This window comes from Mytilus californianus, unplaced genomic scaffold (genome assembly GCF_021869535.1).
Source record: "Mytilus californianus isolate M0D057914Y unplaced genomic scaffold, xbMytCali1.0.p SCAF_11, whole genome shotgun sequence".
Taxonomy (NCBI): domain Eukaryota; kingdom Metazoa; phylum Mollusca; class Bivalvia; order Mytilida; family Mytilidae; genus Mytilus; species Mytilus californianus.
In genome coordinates, this window is record NW_026262593.1 from 33,882,446 (window position 1) to 33,909,587 (window position 27,142).

Below are 27,142 nucleotides of genomic sequence, written 5' to 3' on the forward strand. Positions count from 1 at the left end.
ATTGCAAAAAAGTGCAAAAACATGTATCAGTTTGTCCTTCTAACACTGACAATATGGTATAATACATCAATATTTATTGCACTATTCATCCAAGATCTATTTGTCACTTTATATTAATTGTTAAGATTATGTTGATGCAAAATTATCTGAGTACCTTTGGTCATCACTATTACATATTTTACATCTTATGGGTTTGTCTTTATCATTGGAAAATTTGTCTGTTCCATATCAAAATCGTACTTTTGTCCCGTGGCTTTACTTGCTGTGCCAACTACGAAAAATTCAAGAAAAAACATCATTAAAAGGCACACAGCATTGTACTCGATATTGATAAAAACATTCACAAAAATACGATAAACATTCATATCAAGATTGAGCTTGCTGTGTGATGGAGTTAAGAAGTTGCAGATGCATAGAAGAAATCAATCTCTTTAAATATAAACAGCATTTCAACTGCACCATCATCCAATTTAATCATCTATATTCAACAATCCAGTATTTGATAAATAGCTTAAATAATATTATGTCTATGTTTCATGTGTGCGTTTGATTTAATGTTTGTACAAATGTGGAGGCTATTATAGATCTTAAATAGGAAATCTATAATAGAAAAGAAGAACGATACCAAAAGTATAATCAAACTCATTAGTCGAGAACAGACAATGTCATGGCAAAAACGCAAAACGACAAAAAGACAATCAACAGTACACAACAAGGTTTAACTAAAGACTGAGAAACACGAATATAACTGATATTATATGTTAAAGTTGGGTAATATATTAAAACAACATATTATGTTTCGTGAATTGTTTTGTTATAGATTTTTGTCGTTAGTTTTCTCAATTGAATTGTTTCATATTTTTCATGTCGGGACCTTTACAGCCAAATATGCGGTGTCGGTTTTTCTCATTTTTGAACATCGTACGGTTGCCTATAATTGCTTACATCCACTTCATTTTAACTTTGGTGGATAGCTTTCTAATTGGCAATCATACCACATCTCCTTATTTTTATATTTCTATGAGAAACCCAAAAAATTGTTAGAATGTTTGTTGTTCATTCCTTTGCCACGTATTTTCTTTATTTAATAATAACATTCTGATGTAAAGTTCAGTATTAAACTTACAAGGTGTAGAAAGAGCACTTGCATAAACTTTCCTCTTCTCAACTTTTCTTTCCTATGAAAAATCCTAGAGAATAACTCAACACACATGGATGATAGTTTATTTTCACGTATTTTTTCCTAGTTAATTCAAAGCTCTTAATTGAATTACCTTGCGATATCATTGTAATTATCTCAACAGTGATAAAACATGCAAAAAATAAAGCTCTTTTCAATAACAATAGCATTAATACTTACTTATGAATGATAACCACTGAAAGTTAACATTTTCACTTATTTATTGTTTCATATCTATTTTTCAATAGCTTATGTTGAAAATTATCGCCAAATAACAAATATCAAAAGCAAAAACAGCAAAAAAGCATAGTCAATTTGAGTACTTACAAATTTCAGTTGATTTCTAAGTTCTTTAATCAGATCAGCATAAGAGGAAGATTTGGCTCTGTAGTAAAGAGCTATCAACCTAAATAATAACACAAACTAATGTAAAATTTAAACGAAATATATAAAAGCAAATAAGTTAAGATTCTGGATCCTGATTTTTCATGTTCCTGTCTTATTTCTGGTTTTTGTTTTTAAATTAATTATTCCTTTCCTTTCCATATTTCTTTTTATTTTCATATCAGAACAGCAGCCTCTACCCAGTGATTGTACAAACTACAAATACACCAGTCTTAAAATATAGTACACCAAATGCATGTTTCGCTTACATAGGACTCATCAGTGACGCTCGAATAAAAAATTGCTTGAAGGCAAAATCAAATAAGAAGTAAAAATCATTGAAATAAAACACAATAAACAAGAAGTAGTCCATAGTACACGGGTGCCCACTCACACTATCATTTTTATGTTCAGTGGACCGTGAAATTGAAGTCAAAACTCTAATTTGGCATTAAAATGAGAAAGATCATATCATAGTTTCTAGTTGACTGGACTTCAACTTCATCAAAAACTACCTTGACCAAAAACTTTAACCTGAAGCGGGACAGACGGACGGACGGACGGACGAACGGACATATAAACCGAAAAACATAATGCCCCTCTACTATCGTAGGTGGGGCATAAAAACTATGCCAAATTCGGCTAAAGTTATTTATGTCTAGGAGAATGGAAAAAAGTCTTAGTGTTTCGAATGAATCAACATTTTATGAAAAGTAAATTTAGGAACATGACCTTATCAATGATTTGCGACACAAACCGTAAAAATAGATTGGATTACATTATAATTAATCTAGAGGATAAAAACTAATTGTTACATGTATCAAAGTGTTTTTCTTCTCCTTTCTTGAATTATGTGTTGCTGGTATATCTTCTGCAGTATGTTTAACTCATTCCAAGAACACTTTAAGGAACTATAGTTCAAAGTTGATAAAGAGATACAGAAAAGAAGTCTTTTAATCTACATAATCTTCTAATTGATTTTGAATCCTAATTGATGGTTTTAAAGGCATCCCTAAAGTCTTCGGATGGTTATTGTAATAACCATATTGTTATTGGTATTTATGGCATCCGAATAACGTATTTTGAATATAGTATTCTTTCACAAGCATGTAGTTTATATAATTAGAAAAATTATTCAATACTGTTTGTTTTTTATTTATATAACTAAATCATTCAATTGTACCCACTGGATGTTATGCAACCAACAATTATTCAAAAAGTCAATCCAAATGAACTTACAATAGCAATATAAGTACAGGAATAATTACAGCCGCTGTTCCAATATATTTTACAGGTTCCTCAAGGTAAGTTGGCCAGGTTCCAATGCTATGAGATATCACATCATATGCCTTACACATCTTTTTGAAAGGTCCACAATCTGCAGAGGGACTTACTCTGTAAAAAACGGTTACAATACATGCCGTGCAAGCATCTAGTATCGGTAATATTTAAAAGATGTTGCTCTAAGTTCCCTATGTATAAACTATGGAATGATTACTACCCTGCGTATCACGACCAGTGCAACTTATGCATCAAAATAGCGGAAAGGGCATATGAGACCATCCCGTTGTTTGCATGTGCTCGTGATTGCAAGCTGCTCAATCTTTAATTATATATTGTTCTATATGGACGGTTGTTTTTACTTTTTAGCTTAGCTACGCAATTACTTTTTTTATACAACAAAAGTACAATATGGATGACATCAGAAAATTAAGGCTGCTGTCATCAGACTCCAAAATATAGTTCTCTTTCCAATAGTATATTGTGGTTCATATTTCTATTCCTTTGGTTTTTGTCTTTTGCTTTTTTTTTCTTTGATAGGGGAGATGGTGGGATAAAGAATATTATACACTATTGTAAATAAAGAGAACTTTAGAAAAAGCAAGTGTATCTTTATGTGAAAGGTCACAATTCAATGCATCATCACTTACATTTCCATGTTTCATTTATTGTGTACACTATACATTTATAATGTTGCAATACACAAACAAACTTATATAAAAATAACTTACTCTACAATAGTGTAAGCAGTTGGAAGTATACACAAAAACCATGTGAGAAGGAGTATAAACAAATAAAAGTTCCCAGATCGTGATGCTCGAAATACTTTCTTTGGAGCAACCATAGCCATTTTGGCGACGAATAACTGTGTGTAGAACACAACGAATAGTTTAATAATTCCAATCACTATTATCAATGGAGAAAAATATAATCCAAGCCATATCAATCCTTGTCCATATATCAAGTCTAACACACTAGATGTTATGCCAAACTCACTAAGTTCTAACTGAAATTCAGAACAAGCACCATAACTACATGATTGGTTATTGGTTTCATTCAAGTGCCTAGCATTTGCACTATGGATAATTGTCAGTCTTATTTCTGAAAACAATTTCTATATATATTGTTAATGAGATAACGTGGGCATGTTGTTTTGACTCCATTTGTTTAATGTTTCTTGATTTAGAGATATTCACACTTTTTAATCATTTTGTTAACTCTTGCTCTGAGGTTATGTTATTGCAAATTGGAATCTATTTTATTGATCTTCAGAGTTTGAATTAAAAAAAAAACATTTCATCTAATTATATGGATACAAAATGTTTTCAAAATGAATAAGAATAACGAATGTGCAATAAGTTCCCATATAATGTGGACACAGGGCCCTCCCTGTACAAATTGAAACTCCAATATTTATTAGAAGAAGTTGGAATTCTGATTTATACTATATAATTAAAATCAAGTACAAATTACATTTCCAATGTTTTGGTTTGTATCTACAAAGGATGTAGTCGTAAATTTCATAAAGGTTTTTTTCAACTTTTAAGTCAACTCAATAAGTAACTTCTTTAATGTTGTGGGCTTTATTTAGGTAAAAAAAACTCACCCTCATTATAACAGAAAAGTCAGAAGAGTAAATGTACAATAGCAGAAACAATATATTTATTACACCAGGCCTTTAAAGTTTTGTCTTAAAATGTCCTGTACCAAGTCAGGAATATGGCAGTTGTTATCAAATAGTCCGTTTCTATGTATGTTGGCGTTTGTTTTTGTTGCAGTTTTGTGTTTCTGTTGTTCCGTTGTTTTCCTCTTATAGTTGATGTGTTTCCCTCGGTTTTAGTTTGTAACCCGGATTTGTTTTCTAATTATGACTATTGAACAGCGGTATACTACTGTTGCCTTTACTTTTCTGTCAAACATCAGGTGTTCGGAGTAACTTATACTAAGTTTCACGTGTATTTTTCGGTTTTGTAGTTTCCGTTTATTTTGGTGTAGTTAAGTTCTAGTTTCGAAGTTTCGTTTCTTTTTTTGTGTGTGTGTGAATAATATACAAACAATATATGAAGGCAAAAGATTATAAACATAATCGTAAAGCCATATCGTAAAAACTACCAACAGAGGAACGCAATATGGTTCTATTTGGAGATATATTCAAACAAACCTGAATACAACAAATTCTACATTTTATAAACAAAGCTTTCGCAACATGAAAAAACAATCCAACAGCTATACATAAACCCAGATCTATAAACACCACTTTCAGAACTTCTTCTCCAACTCGATTCTCCCAACAGCAAACGTCAGTTGTATTTATACCCTAAAACATATTTCATTGACATAGTTGAATTTATAGTTCCATCATACAGATTTCATAAGAAAATATGTTCTATTACTATCTTTAAAAAGTTTAGAATTCAGTTCACTTGTATTTTTTGTCTCTTTTATTTTCAAATCTTTATATACAAACCACTTATTTTCTAGAGGCAGTCCAAATGTCTCGCCAAATTCAAGGTTGTATCATCCTGTAGCACCTTCCTTTGTATTTATTGCTAATATATTCTCGTCTTGATTATCCTTGAAACAATTGCCACTGGACGTTGAGGAAGTAACAGTCGATCGAACGATCACACTTTCATTTAAGTCATATGAAAATGTTTGACAGTGCTATCCAACCTTCATTTCGAAAATAAATTTCAACTTCAGTTACTTTCTATTTCCTATCCACAATGAAACGTGCACATTGAACATTTGTTTTGTTTCTTTCTTGATCTGTTTCCATTCAAATATAAAGGTAGAGTAACGATTGAAAAAAAGTAAAATAACAAAAATACCGAACTCAAAGGAAAATTCAAATCGGAAAATTCAAATCGGAATATCCCTTATCAAATGGCAAAATCAAAAGCTCAAATACATCAAACGAATGGAAAACAACTGTCATATTCCTGACTTGGTACAGGCATTTCCTTATGTAGAAAATGGTGGATTAAACCTGGTTTTATAGCTAGCTAAACCTCTCACTTGTATGACAGTCTCATAAAATTCCACTATATTGACAACGATGTGTGAACAAAACAAACAGACATAATAGGTAATAATGTCAAAAATAGGGGTACAGCAGTGCGTATTTAAATTTATTTTGGATTAGCCTTCATCTGGTATGCTCGAGGCTAAAAGTGTTGAGAGCAAAATAAAGCAAATCGTCAAATTTGTACTACTTAATCGAATTCCATTACTGTTCTGTTAAAATATTATAAGCATATTGTGTCAAATTAATCCATGAAAATTTGATGAATAATTCATACCTTGTCACTGCATGAATCACTTGAGCATTCTGATGCGACATTGTGTAAGGACATATCGAAAACTACGAGACTTGCAAAATAAAATAATGTTGTTCTGAAAAAGTTTGAATATGATAAGATAAATTAAATATGCGAATGAGTCATTATAATACGGCATACAACACCATTGTCAAAACAGATAATACAAAGGATACATAATGGTTAACACATGGGTGATCAAATTGCATAATTATTCGAATAAAAATTTGAAAATCAATTAATAAAATAAGCACTTTCCACACCAATGCAAAAATAAAATACAATGTATTATTCATTGGAAAATATCATGCAGTGATAATATATACAAATAGATATAAATTATCTGTAGACATTTGTTAACAGTGATAATGTCGCTAATGCACCCTAAAATGAAATTCAATGCTTAATTATTTTTTTTTAATTTAATTTCTCACTTTTTACTCTGTTTAGTGAAATGCGTGTTGGGTTCCAATCCAAAGTATGTTATGCTTTTTTTCTCTCAGTCATACACTGATTATTATTACAAAATTGCTTAATTAAGACTTTCCATCATTTGAATTCCCTGATATTATGAAATATATAATCTTGTCTGCTTACATAGTTTGTATGGTTTATATTACGTCTTTTCAAACTTATACTCGACCATGTGGTTCCATAGAAAAGCTCGTTTTGTTTGTGGTTTCCTAATAGAATGTCACTATCTAGATAATTTCCTACACATATTTTGTCTTTTTCATAATAATGATTGATGTAAAGAAAAACATGTATCGATGTATCTTAACATCATTCCAAATAATTGTCTCAATACATTACCATTACAAATTGAACTGTAACAAATACTTGCCTAAACAATGTAACTTTTAGAGCTGTTCTTGGTGGCCATCCTTCTAGATGAACCAGAATTTCAAAAAAGAGAGGTATAAAAAGCTTCAATAAAGAAACCACTACTGACAGCTGAAAGAAAGTTATCATTTCACAAATTATCAAGTGTATTTCATGGAGTCAAGAGCATGTGATATAAATACCAAACTGCTGTTGCATTGTACGAAATTATATGTAATCGGCATTAATTGACTAATTTGTTTCTTATGTAATACAAATAACACTTCAATACAGTTACGTGCGTAAGGCTTTGAATACAGCAAAATAATATCAAGGATAAATGGTCTCTATTAGAACTAATTAAAATAAAGCGCCAAAACAGTCAAAGAATCCGTAATCTGTCATTTTCAAAGAAACCCAAATAAAATTTGCATTTACATTATAGAAAAATATACATATATTTGTCAGCATAACATGGTATATTATAATGGTCCCTGCATTTACACAACCATTCAACCAAGAAATTATCTAAAGAATGAATAAGGAAAAACTTGATTTGCAAACACTCATATTTGATGTTGAACGTTATTCCAAAAAATAGTGTTGTGCACAAGGATTGATTCATTGTTGCTTGCTTAACATTAAGTGGAAATCATTTCATGCATATTCATGACCAGAAAGGAAATCAAACTGGTATTCTTTTAGTACACGGTCGTTACCGGTATTGGTTGACAACTGTCAGTAGCTAGTGTTTTGTTATTGGCATAGTATATATGAAACAATTTGCTAAAATTAAGGACGTTCCTCTTTCAGAAATCGTTGACATTATACGTTTTTGGATCTTCTATTCAGCTCGATCATCCCCTGAGATCACCCCCAGTTTTTGGTGGGGTTCGTGCTGCTTAGACTTTAGTTTTCTATGTTGTATCATCTGTACTATTATTTCTCTGTTTGTCTTTTTATTTATGGCCATGGCGTTGTCAGTTCGTTTTCGATCTATGAGTTAGAATTTCCCTCTGGTATCTTTCGTCACTCTTTTGTACCTACATGCCACAAGTGGGGCATGATCTGCTTACCCCTCTGAAGCACCTGAGATCACCCCCGGTTTTTCGTGGGGTTCGTGTTGCTCAGTTTTTAGTATTCGATGTTGTGTTTCGTAAACTGTTTGTCTTTTGATAGTTTTTCATTTTTTGCCATGGCATTGTCAGTATCCAGAAACACGTGTCATGATCAAGGAAGTGATCACATATGATTGTTTTAATAAGATCATGTAAGTACTAATTATTTTATTGAAACATATAACTAAACAAAGAATCACCTGATATTTATCAAACAGCTTCTTAAGTTCTGTAGGCGTGCTGTCTGGAAGTTTAAATTTGTCCGCAACATAATATACAAGATAACCACTTCCACCAAGTAATCCCAATACAATTATATTGCTGATGAAACGTCCAAGATATCGAAGGAGTCTTTAAAATAGAATTGAAGATTGACTCTTCTGTCCTTTTTGTATCTCTCTACTTGATTAAATATGGTGTTGCACACTTTTCATATTAATGTACACATTCCGTAATGTAAATTAAAATTACTATTTTGTCATGAGTTCAAAATTCTGATAATAACGGATTCATTTTCAGCTATGTAAATAAGATCCATTTTGTTACATCTGGTGATCCGTTCATTTGGCAATCGCCAATGGCAGTCAGCAGGGTTTAAGAACATCAGTTGTTCGACCTACTAGTCAAATGCGTTTTGATAAAATATACTTTTTCACTCTTTTGGTCTATGGAAAATGTTATTTGTGCTGTAATTAGACCCCTCTACCAAGAAATTTGCTTTGCATGCACACGAATAAAAATTGCGGTTTTTATCCAACGCAATCATAGGTTTGAACGTTGTTTTTAATTTAGACTTGTATATATATATATATATATATATATATATATATATATATATATATATATATATAGAAAAAAAGTCAAATAGAATCCGTATGCTGGTAACAAATAAGAAAATTAATGTAAGATAATGACGGTTTCAATTCATCAATTGATTGACGTTAACAATAGTATGACGTTAACAAATACAAAGGAGACTACTAATGTCATTTTAAAATTGGAGTAAAGTCTTTAAAATGTTTCGTAAAAATTAAAATATTATTTATCATTTAATCCCGGGTTGAGAATGTTTATGAATAATTCTTCTTTCTTCTTCCGGAGAAATCATTTTGACGATTGACCATATACAACGGAAATATTTTAAATCGTCCATTAGAACAACGATGGAAATGGTCGTTAGCCCTGATGATTGTTAAATCTTCATGGTTGGTTTGCTGTCTATGCACAGTCATTCTAGTCCGCAGTTCTGTTTTTATCTCTCCAATATAAAATTCCTCACAATTTGAACATATGAGAGAATAAATGACGTTTGAACTTTTACAAGACATATTTTGTTTAACTGTGAAATGCTTTCCATTTTTGAAATAAATTGAACTTTCTTCTATTAAATCTGGACATGTCATACATCGTTTATCGGTACATTTTCTAACAATAGGCAAAGTTTCATTAAAGTCGAATTTTGAAGATGCTCTCCGGAAGAAGAAGAAAGAAGAATTAATCATAAACATTCTCAACCCGGGATTAAATGATAAATAATATTTTAATTTTTACGAAACATTTTAAAGACTTTACTCCAATTTTAAAATGACATTAGTAGTCTCCCTTGTATTTGTTAACGTCATACTATTGTTAACGTCAATCAATTGTTTTATAACATTTATGTATACAAGTCACATTACCTTAAGATCTGTGAAAGCAGTGAAAGCGCTAGTAAAAGTGATGAATTGAAACCGTCATTATCTTACATTAATTTTCTTATATATATATATTAGTGTGCCTGTATTAATTCAGGAATATTTATAAGTGGTTATTTGTTTTCAACTTAATTTTGTTTTAACGTTTTGCATCTAAGAAACATAATGTCAAACAAACTTCTATACTATATTATTTTCGTTGTTGTGTTGCTGTCTCATTGACATATGCCATATGTCTAATCACACATATATATTTATATATGACGGTCTATAATCTTGTTACCTTGTTTCCAATTTTGGCTTTCTTGATTTACGTTCTTCTCTTATTCGCTCCTATAATAGCAAATATTTTTTATGAATACAGATTGAAAGAGTGCACTTAGAATATATATACCCTTTTTTTCATCGATGCTTTGAAAATAAAATTTGGAATTGTAGTTTCCAATCATAAAACTTTACTTACATGTTACACATTTGTTTCTTAGGACACCATGCTGGTTTGTTTAATATGATCATTGAACACACAAAACGATGACAGTTAAGAAAGGAGTTATTTAAGCAGACATAACCAAAAAAGTCCATATACCACAGGCATTTGTCTCTGAAAAAAATTTAGTTATTTACCTAAATACAACACAGGTTATATTAAGGTATATAGGTGCCATATACGTACGAAAGGTGGTTTAGCACCTTTCCGCGGTTGAAATTTTCGCATGTTATCTTTTAATTCAAATGATTAGATTTATGGGTTGCATGTAATACATGTCGATCATTTAAGCTTTGTCTTTGTATAAGGAATTATCTTTCAGCACATACATAGTTGTTGTAATAATTGATTGATTTATTGTTGTTTGTTTAACAGCCAGTGGCAACAAAAATGCATGTATATCCAAAGCAAGAATCAATTAACAATGAATCCAATCGATATGTTCTACAAAGTGCGACTCTCGGAGTGAAAATAAAAAGACACTTGGTAAACAGGGTATGTTGGAAAGAGTAGGAATATGTCTTGCAACAGGCCACCTAAGGAAGCTTCAAAGAGTTGTTTCAATGGCTATTTGCACTCTCCCTATAATAAGCATTGAATTAAATGTCCTCAATTTAGACCCGATACGGCTGCCTTTTAATACACTTCGCACCGTCCAACTGACACCCCTCCGCATGTGATTTGCTGCATGGTTGGAGAGGGTAATACATTTTGCCTAGCAATATTCCAATTATAGACCCTTCAACGAGTTGTTTCAAATGCCCTTTTACGAGCAGAGGTCGTGACATTCTGCTTTCAAGAAACATCATACTAAATCTAATTGTTTTGATCATACATAGCTATGTCTTTACAAATACACAAACAGAGCATGGTTTTTATTATTGCCGGACGGGAGAATTTCAGGTTACCATGTTTTGTGACCCAGTCATCCTGTTTGGTTGTATATGAGGCGATGCAACATACATTTTGTATACATCAATCATAGAGCATTCTAACGACGCAATACATTGCATTTAATATAAAGGTCAACACAGTTTTTAAACAAGAGGCTCTCAAGAGCCTGAATCGCTCACCTGTATTTCAGAGAAGATTTTTAAATGTTAGCAAACTTGATGAACAAATTGTGTAAAATTGTCTTTAAAGGGCAATAACTCCTTAAGGGGTCAATTGACAATTTTGGTCATATTAACTTTTTTGTAGATCTTACTTTGCTGAACATTATTGCTGCTTACAGTTTATGTATATCTATAATTATATTCAAAATAATAACAAAAAACTGCAAAATTTTGTTAAAACTACCAATTCGGTGGCAGCAACCCAACAATGGGTTGTTCGATTCGTCTGAAAATTTCAGGGACGATAGATCTTGACCAATTAAACAATTTTACCCAATGACACATTTGCTCTAAAATATTTAGTTTTTGAGATATAAGCCAAAAACTGCATTTGACCCTGATGTTCTATTTTTAGCCATGGCGGTCATGTTTGTCGATGGATACAAACTTCGGATACAATTTATAAACAAGATACCCTAAGGAACATTTAGTTAAAGTTTGAAGGTAATTGGCTCAGTAGTTTCAGAGGAGAAGATTTTTAAATGTTAGCAAACTTGATGAACAAATTGTGTAAATTGTCTTTAAATGGCAATAACTCCTTAAGGGGTCAATTGACAATTATGGTCATATTAACTTTTTTGTAGATCTAACTTTGCTGAACATTATTGCTGCTTACAGTTTATATATATCTATAATAATATTCAAAATAATAACAAAAAACTGCAAAATTTTGTTAAAACTACCAATTTGGAGGCAGCAACCCAACAATGGGTTGTTCGATTCATCTGAAAATTTCAGAGCTGATAGATCTTGACCAATTGAACAATTTTACCCCATGTCAGATTTGCTCTAAAAGCTATAGTTTTTGAGATATAAGCCAAAAACTGCATTTGACCCCTATGTTCTATTTTTAGCCATGGCGGCCATGTTTGGCGATGGATCAAAACTTCGGATACAATTTATAAACTAGATACCCTAAGAAACATTTAGTTAAAGTTTGAAGGTAATTGGCCCAGTAGTTTCAGAGGAGAAGATTTTTGAAATAGTTTACGACGACAGACGACGACAGACGACGGACGACGACGGACGCCAAGTGATGGCATAAGCTCACATGGGGCCTTTCGGGCCCGGTGAGCTAAAAAGACCGGTGTCAATACAATATGTCATAGCTTCGAATCTATAAAATAGGTAAATATACTCAACAAAGTATATAAAACCTGCTATACCTTTAACTCCATACACAAAGCTTTACGTCTATCTTTCACTCCCTCTTTAGAGTATATTGTGTAATCCCACGAGCTAAATGTTCTGAGAGCAAACTCGTAGTCGTCTGCATTGTCGGAGAGTTTACTTTGTCGGTAGCGAATATGCATCCTGAAATAGATCAAGCAATTACAGAATTAACAAAAACCAATTTTATAGATATCATGATAGCATTTGTCAGATTCTTGATCTGGAGGATTTAATTATAAAGGTTGAAGTGCAACGATCAAAGTTACCGATGGAAGTACGAATAAACTCATCATTGATACCAGGATTTAAATTGTGTACGCCAGACGCGAGTTTCGTCTACAAAAAGACTCATCAGTGACGCTCAAATCGACAAAGTTAAAAAGGCCAAATAAATTACGAAGTTGAAGAGCACTGAGGACTCAAAATTGTTTTAAAGGTTTGCCAAATACAGCTAAGGTACTAGTAATATATTCATGGGGTAAAATATCCTTAGTATTTTGGGTATGGAACTTTTGTAAGTCCAACTCGTCCGCTATATCTAATATTTTCTTTGTTTCTGGGTTTCGTTGTCGGTTTCGTGGAAACTTAAAATTTTGGTTCGAGGATATCATTCAGGGCTTTTAATGCAAGTATGAACAGACTAGTTCCATATTTTTGCACCTGATTTTTCTAATGTTATTATTCAGTTTATCTCAAGTCCCTCTTTCAAGGTTTGTCAGTTTTAGTTTTCTCTTATAAAACTGAAACATTCGATACAGTCGTTCAATCTGTTAGATGTTCCAAGTTAAGATATTAATAAAACCAACTTACGCCACAGCAACTACTATCAAATAAAAAAGACTGACTCCCATCCAGGTAAGAATATATGCTAGCGGTTGATTGTATGTATCGTGGATTTTATCTGAGCTGTAGGATCCAAACAATAACATGCTTTTAGATAACCAGCCCTTTAAAGAAAATTAGATGGTTATAATGGGATACGTCCAGTTAATTATGTTGTCTTCGTATAATGGGTGATGCATGCATATTAGTCTTGTATGTTTTTTTTCTATTTTGGTTCATTTATATGTTTCGTGTGACGTCCATTTTCGCTTAACTAGTATACATTATTGTTTAGGGGCCAGCTGAAGCCCGCCTCAGGGTGCGGGATTTCTCGCTGTGTTGAAGACCAATTGGTGGCCTTGGGCTGTTTTCTGCTCTTTGGTCGGGTTGTTGTCTCTTTGACACATTCCCCGATTCCATTCTCAAATGACGCACCCGGATTTAGATCCTTTTAGAGTTTATGCGATTACCTCGGGTTTTTTTTACCTAGATTTGTCTTCTTAATCATGTTAAACAATGATTAATGACTTATGAACATCACTGTTGTCCATATTTCTGTCATTCTGACCATGTTCAGGAAAATTGGGATAAATGATACAAAAGTGCTTCTTCTAACAGAACGAATATGATATATAATGTTTGAAATATTGAATAGCAAATGGAAAACATCACATTTTAAGCTCGCCCGCTACCAACAAAGTATATCTAAATGGTATAATGGCTGTATTTGCTTTATTGTTGTTTTTTTAAGAGTAACTATCCACCTTCAAATCACGTGTGATTTCTACTGTGGTCGTTCCCACAATACTGAATATCGATAACCATCAGTATCTTTTAAATGTCAAAATATCCTAGATCTATTATCAGATGATTATGGTTCAAACAAATATACGCCAAATTATGTTTCCGAAACGGTTGAAACAACGGTCTCCCATCTTTAAGTCATTTGACCAGTATTTTCTACTTGCTTTTACTTTTTTTCTTCACTTTTGAAAAATAATCTTGTTGTCTAACAGGACAGGAATTCTTAAAGACAGCATTAATTTAGATTGTTCCACTTATTTCCCTTGAAAGTACCTTTACACGGAGTATGAGAATCATTAACCCTCCCTGTTTGTAACCCGCTGTAAATGTATGCATAAAATGAGATGTAGGATATGCGCAATGAGATAACAATCCAGCAAAACAATAAACTAACCAGAACAAACGTCTACAGGTCAACATAATAGTACGACCTCCAATGACCTTCGATGATAGTCAGGTGTCTATACAATTTATCAACCTCTGAGTCGTACCAAGTAGAAAACGTTGTGTATTAACTCAACAGAGACTTTAAAAATCTGTTATCAACACGCAATAGGCAAAATAGCTAAAATTAAACATACTCCTGTTGAGAATTCTGACTTTGGACAGGCACGTTAACATGTTGTTTAAGATCAACACGAAAAATGTAAACTTGACTTACAAACTGACTTATGGATGAGTTAAAAGATTGTGGTCCTTCAATTGCCTGAAATAGAATAACATTCATTGAAATTGACAAAGCGTACAAATGTTTCAAAAATGAAATAACCGCATGTGTGCATTGTTTGGGGGTAATATTCAAATAAAAGCAAAACAACTCAGTCCTCGGTTATTTTGTTGTCGACCAGTTCATGTTTCAACCAATATAATGTTATGTAAGTTATAGTTAATGAATGTAAAACGCACAGCTGTTTCTGTTATCAACTCACACTTTAAGATAAACCTTTATGAAAATCAACATTTATGGCATAATTACAGAAATACAATTAATATACCACTATAAGGCTCTAAATACAAAGAACAGACTTACAGTTAAACCATTCAAATTCAACTTTTCCTGGCTTAATTGCATCGTTGTATATTTTGACAAATGTATTTGCTAAAAAGTTCATAAACAAACAGACAAAACACTATTTAATTAGACCACTGCCAATAAAACTTTAGGAGATTGGTTACCTTAAAATTTTGAAACCATTTGAAACAGTTAGGTTTTTCTATCCCAATGTGTATTAACCGTAGCCGGATTTTATAGAACTTTTGGGATTCATTTGACTGTCCTACTGATATATCCAAGTGCCACTGATTTATATTGCGTACAGAAAACGTACGTCTGAGGGACTAAGAGATTATAAACATGTTGTCTAATATTTATTTTTGAATGCTGGTTTATAATTATGATATACAAAAATATGGTTCTAAGCTTTCGTCAATTCGTTGTTATATTTCGTATCTTTAATTTGCTTTTGGTTTAGTATTAGCTATTCCTAATCTATACCCAGGAGACTAGTATATGATTAAAATTTTTCCAGAAAAAAAATCTGCAGTAAGAACTTCTGGCCTTGATATATCTGACTCACAAGCCACGCCTCTTTTTGGGAGATATATAATATTCATAGATATGTTAATTTGTTTGCGTACTGGTTCCCAGATTAATCTCTGTGTTTCATCTCATAGAGACATAATTTGGGAATGTTACCAGTATAGCAAAGCATAGAAGCGATGAAAATTTAATTCTTAGGAGGTCTCAAAGCGGAGGTAGGGGTAGTACAGAATTTTAGTATAAGTTTAAACTCTTAGAAGTTCAGGGCATATAAATGTTGAAAATATGCCACACAGCCCTATATTTTGACCTTGAAAAAAATAGTAGTGCATATCAACTTTCCGTTCTGGGATATAATTTTTCACGAAACCTCATAGTAAAAGTGGCACAGTTTTAGCCGCAAAGGGAGTTCCAATGGGAAATTGCATTGTCTATATTTACAGAATTGCAACCTATAGAAAAGATTAATTTTTCAGTTTGCGACCCAATACAAATAGATAAAATAAAAATTAGTATAATACAAATATTTGCTTATTTTTAATAAGTTTTACCTGTGGAACAGTTACAAAAGATATCATCAGTATTCCCGCTGCTATATTCAACAACAACAAAATCCTCAGGAACTTAAAGTATGATGCAACATTACTGCCAAAGTAAGCTAAAACAAACAAACTTAAAAGTATGACGCAACATCACTGTAACAGTAAGCTAAAACAAACAAGCTTAAAGTATGACGCAACATTACTGCCAAAGTAAGCTAAAACAAACAAACTTAAAAGTATGACGCAACATCACTACCAAAGTAAGCTAAAACAAACAAACTTAAAAGTATGACGCAACATCACTGCAAAAGTAAGCTAAAACAAACAAACTTAAAAGTATGACGCAACATTACTGTCACAGTAAGCTAAAACAAGCAAACTTAAAAAATGTCAGCGTCCGTGATTTAAAATTCATGTTATGAGGATAATTTGCTCTAATTTAATCCTATAAAAAATATTGCAAAATAAGCCAATTGTATGAAAAAAATTGATACTACAGAAATCATGTGTATTTTCTTGCATTTAAACTTTTATAAAGGAAGTCGCTGCTATTTTGATTTCATTTTCAATGGATAGTTGATCATTTTATTAAATTTTTCAGTTCAATTGTATTTAAAATGCCTTACTTTTTGAGTATTTTTTTTAATTTTTTGAATGCATATTCAAAGGTTATAACTTACATGGTTTTATATTTGTACCTCAAATCAACATACCACGTGTTTATCAATCTGTTCACGTGTAGTGAAAAAAATATCCAAACACTCTTACATTGATGATTAAACTGTATTTGATGTCAACTAATTCTTTTACTTAGGAAGCTAGTATACGTTTGACAGAAGATACATGAGAATTGTTACTACCTGTACATGAAGAGGTAATTTCCGTTCTGGGATATAATTTTTCACGAAACCTCATAGTAAAAGTGGCACAGTTTTAGCCGCAAAGGGATCACTGCCATTACTGCAAAAGTAAGCTAAAACAAACAAACTTAAAAGTATGACGCAACATTACTGTCACAGTAAGCTAAAACAAACAAACTTAAAAGTATGACGCAACATTACTGTCACAGTAAGCTAAAACAAACAAACTTAAAAGTATGACGCAACATTACTGTCACAGTAAGCTAAAACAAGCAAACTTAAAAGTATGACGCAACATTACTGCCAAAGTAAGCTAAAACAAACAAACTTGAAAGTATGACGCAACATTACTGCCAAAGTAATCTAAAACAAGCAAACTTAAAAGTATGACGCAACATTACTGTCACGGTAAGCTAAAACAAGCAAACTTAAAAGTATGACGCAACATTACTGTCACAGTAAGCTTAAAAGTATGATGCAACATCACTATCACAGTATGCTAAAACAAACAAACTTAAAGTATGATGCAACATTACTGCCAAAGTAAGCTAAAACAAACAAACTTAAAAGTATGACGCAACATTACTGTCACAGTAAGCTAAAACAAACAATCTTAAAAGTATGATGCAACATCACTGTCACAGTAAGCTAAAACAAACACACTTAAAAGTATGACGCAACATCACTGTCAAAGTAAGCTAAAACAAACAAACTTAAAAGTATGACGCAACGTCACTGTCACAGTAAGCTAAAACAAACAAGCTTAAAGTATGACGCAACATTACTGTCAAAGTAAACTAAATCAAACGAAAATAAAGATTAAACTATTAAGATACATTGCTTTATCCTGAATAAATCACAATTTGCTTTGCACTGCCAAAAGGCTCAACATAAAGTGATTGGAGACTCCTGTATTCCTTATTGAAATTTAAGTTATCAGGTATGATTCAATATAATGATCCTGTTTTAGCACTTTCCTATCAAAATCCTTATGCATTATTTTTTTCAATATTTTCAAGCACAGAAAACTTTTAGTTCTGATAAGTATAATAAACGGTTGAGAATGTTTCTTTACAATTTTCTACCTCCTCTTTGACTTTTCGTAAATTGCATACATATCATTATCTCCATACATATCCCTATAATAAATTTTGAAACCCTCTTCACCCTTAAAATTCGTTTTTTTATTCCCTTTTTTTTTTTAGCTGTTTATGCAAAAAGCATGGTTAGATAAAATAATATAGAGATTTGGTTTTAAAGAAAAACACATTTTTCTATTTCATTTTTTTTTTCTTTAGAAAACATGATCCTCCTTTCGCATCAAAAATTATAGCCAATTTTGTCACAACGTCCGCAAAACATAATAAATGTCAGCGTCCGTGATTTAAAATTCATGTTATGAGGATAATTTGCTCTAATTTAATCCTATAAAAAATATTGCAAAATAAGCCAATTGTATGAAAAAAATTGATACTACAGAAATCATGTGTATTTTCTTGCATTTAAACTTTTATAAAGGAAGTCGCTGCTATTTTGATTTCATTTTCAATGGATAGTTGATCATTTTATTAAATTTTTCAGTTCAATTGAATTTAAAATGCCTTACTTTTTGAGTAGTTTTTTTAATTTTTGGAATGCATATTCAAAGGTTATAACTTACATGGTTTTATATTTGTACCTCAAATCAACATACCACGTGTTTATCAATCTGTTCACGTGTAGTGAAAAAAATATCCAAACACTCTTACATTGATGATTAAACTGTATTTGATGTCAACTAATTCTTTTACTTAGGAAGCTAGTATACGTTTGACAGAAGATACATGAGAATTGTTACTACCTGTACATGAAGAGGTAATTTGGATTTATATTACTTGTACATAGAATTGAAATGAATGTTTCTCTGTCAACTTCTGTTTGTTTGAATGGGCGGGAGGGGGCGGGGGGGGGGGGTAATTTTTTCTAAAATAATTTCTTGAATACATTTTTTTTCGAAAAGGATGTGAACATATTCTGGTAGGACACCACTATATAGAAAAGTCATCAAACATATCACGCTATTTAACTACCTTATCGCAAGTCTCATCTGCAGCCGCAAATAAACATCAAGTAATTCAGGGTTCCATGAAGGAAAAAATTGGACGAATATTCATGACCTATCTTCCTAACATTGACACCAAGTAAGGACAAGCTCAATCACCTACATTAAGAAATCCAAAAGAAAGAACCTTTTGTTTTTGAGCAATTTAAATTTTTGAACTACAAACATGACACACGACTTGGTATCATAGCTGTAAACTTCATTTTTTCCCTTGTTAATCATAAATCAATATTCATATTACAAATTATCACATATCACTCGACAGCAATATTAATTCGCATTTTCGCATAAGTTAAAATCGGGGGAGGGGGCGAAATGCGAAAACATATACAAAGCATTAATCACGCTCTTTTTGATCGAACGCTTGAAACATTCTTTGAAATAACGTCAAAATCCACTTTTTATTGGGAACGTCATGTAATGCGCACTGGTACCAATACCAATACCGATTAATTTCTTTTGAAAAAAAATGTAAAAAAAAGTATCCACCGACCTGATAAGTTGGCTATTGTTTCTTCCCACAAATTAAATGGAACAAATGTGTAATTGCGGTTCCCACTCTGCAATATAGAATTCAAAAATTCAAATTAATGTTATTTATACATAAGCATTTGATAAGGTGTAAAAAGATTTGTACATTTTTCGAACATATCAAGTTGGAAAGGTTGATAAAGGTTTCATTTTGTTTGAATTTCTTTGCATTATTGTGAAAAAACTGAACTACATTTACCAAAAAGGAAGGAATGCTTTTCGAAAAACCTTACCGGAAAGATAATATTGGTTAAACAAAATGATCTATCATTAACATGTAAATATGTACTTTTTAGTTACCTTTGTTGTTGCTTCTTCTATTTCTTGTTCACGCTTCCTTCTAGTATGAGTCTTTGAGTATATTAATCTAAATTATTCAAATGAGATGATTGCCAATGAAACTTACCGTGTACCAACGAACATGTAAGTACACCGTATATTGAAGTACGTACTAGTAGTGTACAATTCCATCAATATCAAAAGCCAAATTATAGAAAATAAAGCATAAACCCGATTTCATGTCAGGTCTCCTTTAAGGAACAGATAAAATTACAACAGGAAATACAGCTCGAACAAAACACGACCCCATAATATAATTTCATTCTGATGAGACAAAGGCTTCTATTTTAGTAATTCTTTTTCGGAAAATGTTCAAACGTGAAAAGTAGATTTTACCACTTTTCAATGAAAAAATCATTGAGAAGCAAACAAATTGGAAATTAAAAAAGTGCCTTTTATGGATTTCAAAACTCAAAATGAAATATTTGTTGATAATTTGGGTCGACTATGGTAATTGCTGACTGTTACCACAAGAGAGGAACAAAATTGATCCGCCAGAGATGTCGGTAATTGAATGCTTTTGTTATGTGTAAATAAGAATTACAAAATGTTTACATCTTTTATATTCAGTACCTTCTTAAACCAAGTCGTTCCCTCATAGACATGGGTGTTTCTTTTAAATTATCGAGCACTGTGTCACGGAATGCAGATCGTTCCAATGTAGTGAGCATAGATTGTGCAGCTTCAAAATCATTTTCTGCATCAAAGCTATAAAACAATATTTTTACACAAAAACAGAGCAACTTCAACAACTTTAAAATGATGTTTTTTTTATGTGTATTACAAATATTCGTATTTGCGCTTTAATCTATTTACATGTTTCTTTTGAATATATATCGCTATTTATGGAACTTTTGCGAATCCCGACCTGTTCAAAACCAGAGAATTAGTATTTGTTTCTTTTTCCGGTTGGCACGCAAGCAAATGAGTTAGAGCAGACTTGTTGGTTCGAAGTCGGAATGATTGGTACCAGTTTGATTATATGTTGGGTTTTTTTGGCGGACTGCTATCTTGTGAGCAAGCATGAAAGTGTTAAATCTGACTCAGCGCTGTCTTGTGAGCAAGCATGACTGTGTTTAAATCTGACTCAGCGCTATCTTGTGAGCAAGCATGACTGTGTTAAATCTGAATCAGCGCTATCTTGTGAGCAAGCATGACTGTGTTAAATCTGACTCAGCGCTCAGCCTATCTTGTGAGCAAGCATGACTGTGTTAAATCTGAATCAGCGCTATCTTGTGAGCAAGCATGACTGTGTTAAATCTGACTCAGCGCTGTCTTGTGAGCAAGCATGACTGTGTTAAATCTGACTCAGCGCTGTCTTGTGAGCAAGCATGACTGTTTAAAATCTGACTCAGCGTATCAGCTTAATACAACGTATGATATACACTACATAAAATGGGGAGAATTGTTATGTTTGCCAATGAGAAAAACTATCAATTGAAGACTAAAGTTCATAGACGTGCACATTACTCATACAAAATTAAGATGGTGTTGTTCTAGGTATACACGTAATAGTTGCTGTTGGAAAACGCTTGGAGGCAAAGATATATCAATTTTCTCTTAAGATTTCTTTTTTGTAGTTCGATTTTGACAACAACTAAATCCAATCTTAATCATAATAATATTTGAAATAAAAGACACGTTACCCGTCATTTCTAAAGGCATATCTCATTCGTTGTAATACTTCTTCTGGTGTCACGTGACTGTGAGATGGTGCTCGAAAATCAAAAGTTGCTGGAAGATAAGTTAAATTCTCGTTGTATCAATTTTACTTCTAACTTTCAATAATATCGGCATCAAACGTTGGACACTCGATGCTGATTAACTATTAAAATATGCATGTACAAATACCAACCAACATTAGAATTAGTGAGACTTTCTTCATTGTTAAGAACATTTTATGAACCTGGAATATCTCCTTCGTCGTACTTAGTACTTATGGAGAAGATGTTATGATCTGATTGATAATTCATTCCTGGTATACATCTGTTTGTATTCAACACTTTCCAGTCAGGTGCATTGTCATGGTTATATTTAGTTATATCTAGGTGCTTTTGTCCTTTTGGTCATTTTTTGTTGATGACAGATCTTTCTTGATATTATTTGCTTTATTTATTCACAAGTTGTCTTAACTTATGAAGAATTCATACACACATGTGTGGAGCAGGATCTGCTTACCTTTTGGAACACCTGAGATCAGCCCCAGTTACTGGTTGGGTTAGTGTTGCTCTGTCTTTGGTTTTCCATGTTGTGTTTTGTATAATGTTGTTTGTCTTTTAAACTTTTTTTATTTTTGACATGGCATTGTCATTTTGTTTTTGACATGGCATTGTCATTTTGTTTTTGACATGGCATTGTCATTTTGTTTTTGACATGGCATTGTCATGTTGTTTTTGACATGACATTGTCATTTTGTTTTTGACATGGCATTGTCATTTTGTTTTTGACATGGCATTGTCATGTTGTTTTTGACATGACATTGTCATTTTGTTTTTGACTAACGAGTTAGAGTATTCCTTTGGTATCTTTCGCCTCTCTTTTATAGACTTTGCCAATTGTTGAAGTCCGTATATTGTATGTTGTTCAGCTAATTCTATATACCGTTTAAACGTTTACCCTATCTACTTTTATTCTTATTTCAATATATTTTAATGTTAAATTGTACAACTCATCAGTCTCTTATTTTTTATAAGACCTCAAGGTCGGCGTAATTTAATATAAACCCTTTTTTAATTTAAAGTCTTCAAATACGAAATAATTATGTTTCACTATTATTCATATGTTATGGTTATGAGCAATAATGTACCAACTGTTAAAGCCAGGGATTCTGTTTCTGCTTTAATGATTCTTTGGTCTGTCAGATTATCTCAATTATCTTGTAGTTTAACTTAATCATGATCCATGAAAGTACCAGTTTTCTAAATCGTTTGAGTTCTCAAGATATAAAGTTTTTTTTTAAAACATGCTGCGCTTAATGCAAGTATCTCGAACAATTTCTCCTTAAATGGTTTATTTTTTTCGTTTTTATTTGTTTTTTTTTCTAATTTAGTTCAGCCTTTTAAGTGTTCTCATTGTATGGATTTGATTTTTAATAGTATGACTAAATTTCAATGATGTCGTGATCAGATGCTGTTCCACTATCGTGTGGTAAGTTATATATTTTCATTATAACTTGCTTCGCTGTGATCAGATGCTGTTCCACTAATGTGTGAAATGTTATATATTTTCAATATCACCTGGCTCACTGTGGTGAGATGTTGTTCCACTATTTTGTGAAATTTGATATTTGTTCATTATTTCATGCCTTGCTGTGATGAGATGTTGTTCCATTACTGTTTTTTTTTTAATGTTATGTATTTTCATTATAAACTGCTTCGCTGTGATCAGATGTTGTTCCACTACTATGTGAAATGTTATATATGTTCATTACTACCTGCCTTGCTGTGATGAGATGTTGTTCTACTACTGTGTGAACATGTTATAAATTTCATTACTACCTGCCATGTTGTGATGGAATGTTGTTCCCTTACTGTGTAAAATGTTATATATTTTCATTATTACCTGCCTTGCTGTGATGAGATGTTGTTCCACTACTGTTTGAAATGTTATATATTTTCATTATTACCTGCCTCGCTGTGATGAGATGTTGTTCCACTACTATGCGAATATGTCCTTACTCTTAGATGCTCTTTACCATTTAACAATGGTGTATCTTCGTCCATCTCATCCGATGCATTATGCTGAGATTTCGTCGACATTGCTAGATATTAATAATTAAGACACTATTACTTCTCCTCAACAGAGTCTGATTTAGGAGGATGGTCTTAATTGATATTTTCGTCGGGGAAACATGATTTATTAAAATAGGTTGTTATTAGCTTTGAACTAACGAGTAACTACGAGTACTCTTAGATCGGTACTTTGTGTGTCTTCAGTCTTTTTGATAGTTGTATCTTGTGCTTTGTATCGATCAGAAGGGTCAATCCTTTTTTAACTGGTTTTTACAGTTTGTTCTTATGTTGTGCTGTTACACTGCTGTCAAATGTTAGGAAAGGGATTGGTCCCTCGCAAACATGTTAAATCCCGTCACATTCTGTTACTATATGCCTGTCTCAAGTCATGAGTCATGAGTTGCTGTCATTTGTTGCTGCATTTTATATTTTGTTGTTTGTTCATTGTTTTGCACATGGCAGGCCGGTGGTTGTCTCTGTCTCGTTTGAACTGGTTTTTTTTCATTTTGTAATGTCGTAACGATACGGTATGGATTTTGCTCATTGTTGAAGGCCGTACGGTAAATCTACAACATATGGACCCTGGTGGATATTTGTCTCTCGGCATTGGCATTCATAGCAATCTTCTTATTTTTGTATATGTTGTTGAAAAATAAGGGGATTATTTAAATTTTATTAAAATTTAGTATTTTTCAATAAAAAATTGTGTTTGTCAAGGATTCAAAGGTGAATGATGCATATTTTTTACGATTTTCAACGTAGAAAAACAGAGAGAATACGATCAGCATAAATATATATGTCTCTACATATTGATTACTTTTATACTTATTTCATTACAATGTTACACAAAACCATATAGAAACATGTATATTACCTACCTACATCTGATTTCCCTTTTGCTAATGACAAATATTAACAGATTGAAAGATTAATCCTCATGTCAATGTCCGTAATTTTTTAGTATGCAAATGGCAAACAAAGAGATTTTTAAGTACACCATTAAATTTGTATGACATCAGATGATTAAATCTTATGTTCAGATTAGTTTATCAGGTTATCATAATAATATAAATTTTAATAGATAACTATGTAGTGAATATTTATTAGTCTGTTTTGTTTTCTGTTAAGGACATACGATACACTTACAGGGGAGGTAATGACGTTGCTAACGTAATATGTTATTTTTCGCGACGTCAAACTGCGACTTATCGGGAAAAGATGCATTTTTCGAGGGATTTTAATCATTAGCTTGAAAACGAGTACATGGACCCCTCTTTTTTAAAATGACAAATGACTTGATACTGTATGAAGATTATTTGTTCCAATTTTTATGAAAAAATCAGAGATGATTTTTTTTTTAATTAGATAAATATGCAGCAAAAACTGCTGTTTGTTACCATAATCATGAAATTTTTATAAAAATGAGTTATTTTCTAAGAAGTGTTTCACAAATTAAAAGATACTTTTGTAAAGAAGATATTCCAAATCGTTTTACAAAAATCAGCATGTGTTTATCTTTTGAAACAAAAAAGTTAAGTATGTCTGTCCAAAGGATAGAAATGTCCAAGAAACCGAAATTTTAAGTTAATGTCTAAAATTTCAACCCCATTTATCTCCAAATTTAGCACATGAAGGTACATTTTTTATTACATATTTGAATTAACTATGTGTAAAATAGCTTGTTTGCAAACTTTCGTAAAAAAATCACCGTGGGATCAATACTGTATTGTATGCTCTTAATTATATTTCATCTGTCATTTCGTTTCTTTTATTTGACACGTATTTTGCAATAACACACGTCAGATTAATATTTTTAAGAGTATATATACTTTGCTACAAATAATTTAGTTAATGCTATTCTATTGTAATATACATATATACTATCTTTTAAAATTGATGAGGTCAATATAGGGTGGTTTTATTGACTTTTCAAATACTGATTTTCACTAAGGACAACGGCCGAAGTAAATATCAGTTTTCGGAGTCCAGTAAACCACATATTTACGGAAACATAAGACAGTAATTGTATCATTTCCATATTCTGAGGGGAAAAGGTAATTAATGACAACAATGACCCAAAACTAATGGTACATCAAAGCATTTTATCATAACTATACACGCAAAAGCACTAAGTACGTTAAGGATGTTCGCTACTCAGTTTCAAAATAACAAGCTTATTAAAAGAATGTTATAAAATGATAGTAAATAACTAAAAAAGCAGTAAAATGAAGGGTCTGTGTGCTTTTTTTTCGAGATATGAGCCATTGAAAATTTGGCGGGAAATAATTCTCTCTTGGTTTTTCCAACATTAAACATTGGCACCTTTATTCTTTCAAAAACGATAAAAAAAAATAACAAGGATTTTATAAGATATTCAAAAATAACATTTTGAACTATATGTAATCAAATTATGGAAAGAAAAGTAGGGGTTAGTGGGCACTACATGGATAAAACCAGAGGATTCCGAATATCTGACAAAAATTCAAAAATAAGAGGCGCGAACATCCTTAAGGATGTTCGCTACTCTGTTTCAAAATAACAAGCTTTTTAAAAGACTTTTATAAATTGATAGTATATAAATAAAGGAACTAAAAAAGCAGAAAAAAATTAAGGGTCCGTGTGCTTGTTTTCGAGATATAAGCCATTGAAAATTTGGCGGAAAATAATTCTCTCTAGACTTTTCATACATTTAACATTAGCACCCTTTTTCTTTGAAAAAATATGAAAAAATAACAAGGATTTTATAGGATTTTCAAATATAGCTTTTAAAACTATATGTAATAAAATTATGAAAAGAAAAGTAGGGGTTAGTGGGGAAATATTTTTAATGGCACTACATGGATAAAACCAGAGGATTCCGAATATCTGGCAAAATATTCAAAAACAAGAGGAGCGAACATCCTTAAGGGCGGTGAAGATAAATTAATAAACATTTTCTTTAAGTCGCACGTGTCATTTAGCCGATAAAATCAATACAAATTTTAGCTCTTTTTCAAATTGCACGTGACTATTAGTGCAATTAATATCAATCTTCATCATTTTTTTTATATCCCGATCTTATACCAAATCCAATTCCTATAGAAAGTATAACCAAAATAATATCTATATGGTATATAATAAATGTAGGGACATTTGTAAAATTTCGTGTAATTGGGAGTTCTTTGATAGCCTCTAAATCGCTTCCGGGTCAAGAAAAGATGTGAATTAATTAAGGAGAATACAATATTAACAATCTGTCTGTGCCCCATCATGCACATTGAACACCGCCGAACCGTGATCCAGAAATATTTGTTTTATC

The 27,142-nt window shown here is 31.9% G+C and overlaps 1 protein-coding gene across 1 annotated transcript; it reads right to left on the bottom strand.

The window, feature by feature from the left end:
* Nucleotides 1-23: 23 nt before the first annotated feature.
* LOC127720878 (transmembrane channel-like protein 3) lies at nt 24-20,197 on the bottom strand. Its single transcript, XM_052227622.1, has 17 exons — nt 20,181-20,197; nt 20,075-20,141; nt 19,737-19,803; nt 16,292-16,398; nt 14,862-14,906; nt 13,385-13,521; nt 12,568-12,715; nt 10,083-10,132; nt 8,306-8,456; nt 7,010-7,119; nt 6,148-6,241; nt 5,007-5,162; nt 3,577-3,851; nt 2,804-2,959; nt 1,508-1,586; nt 1,127-1,178; nt 24-271 (listed from the first exon to the last, which is right to left on the bottom strand). The coding sequence occupies exons 1-17, from the start codon at nt 20,195-20,197 to the stop codon at nt 186-188; spliced, it is 1,797 nt and encodes a 598-aa protein (XP_052083582.1). The 3' UTR covers nt 24-185.
* Nucleotides 20,198-27,142: the final 6,945 nt, after the last annotated feature.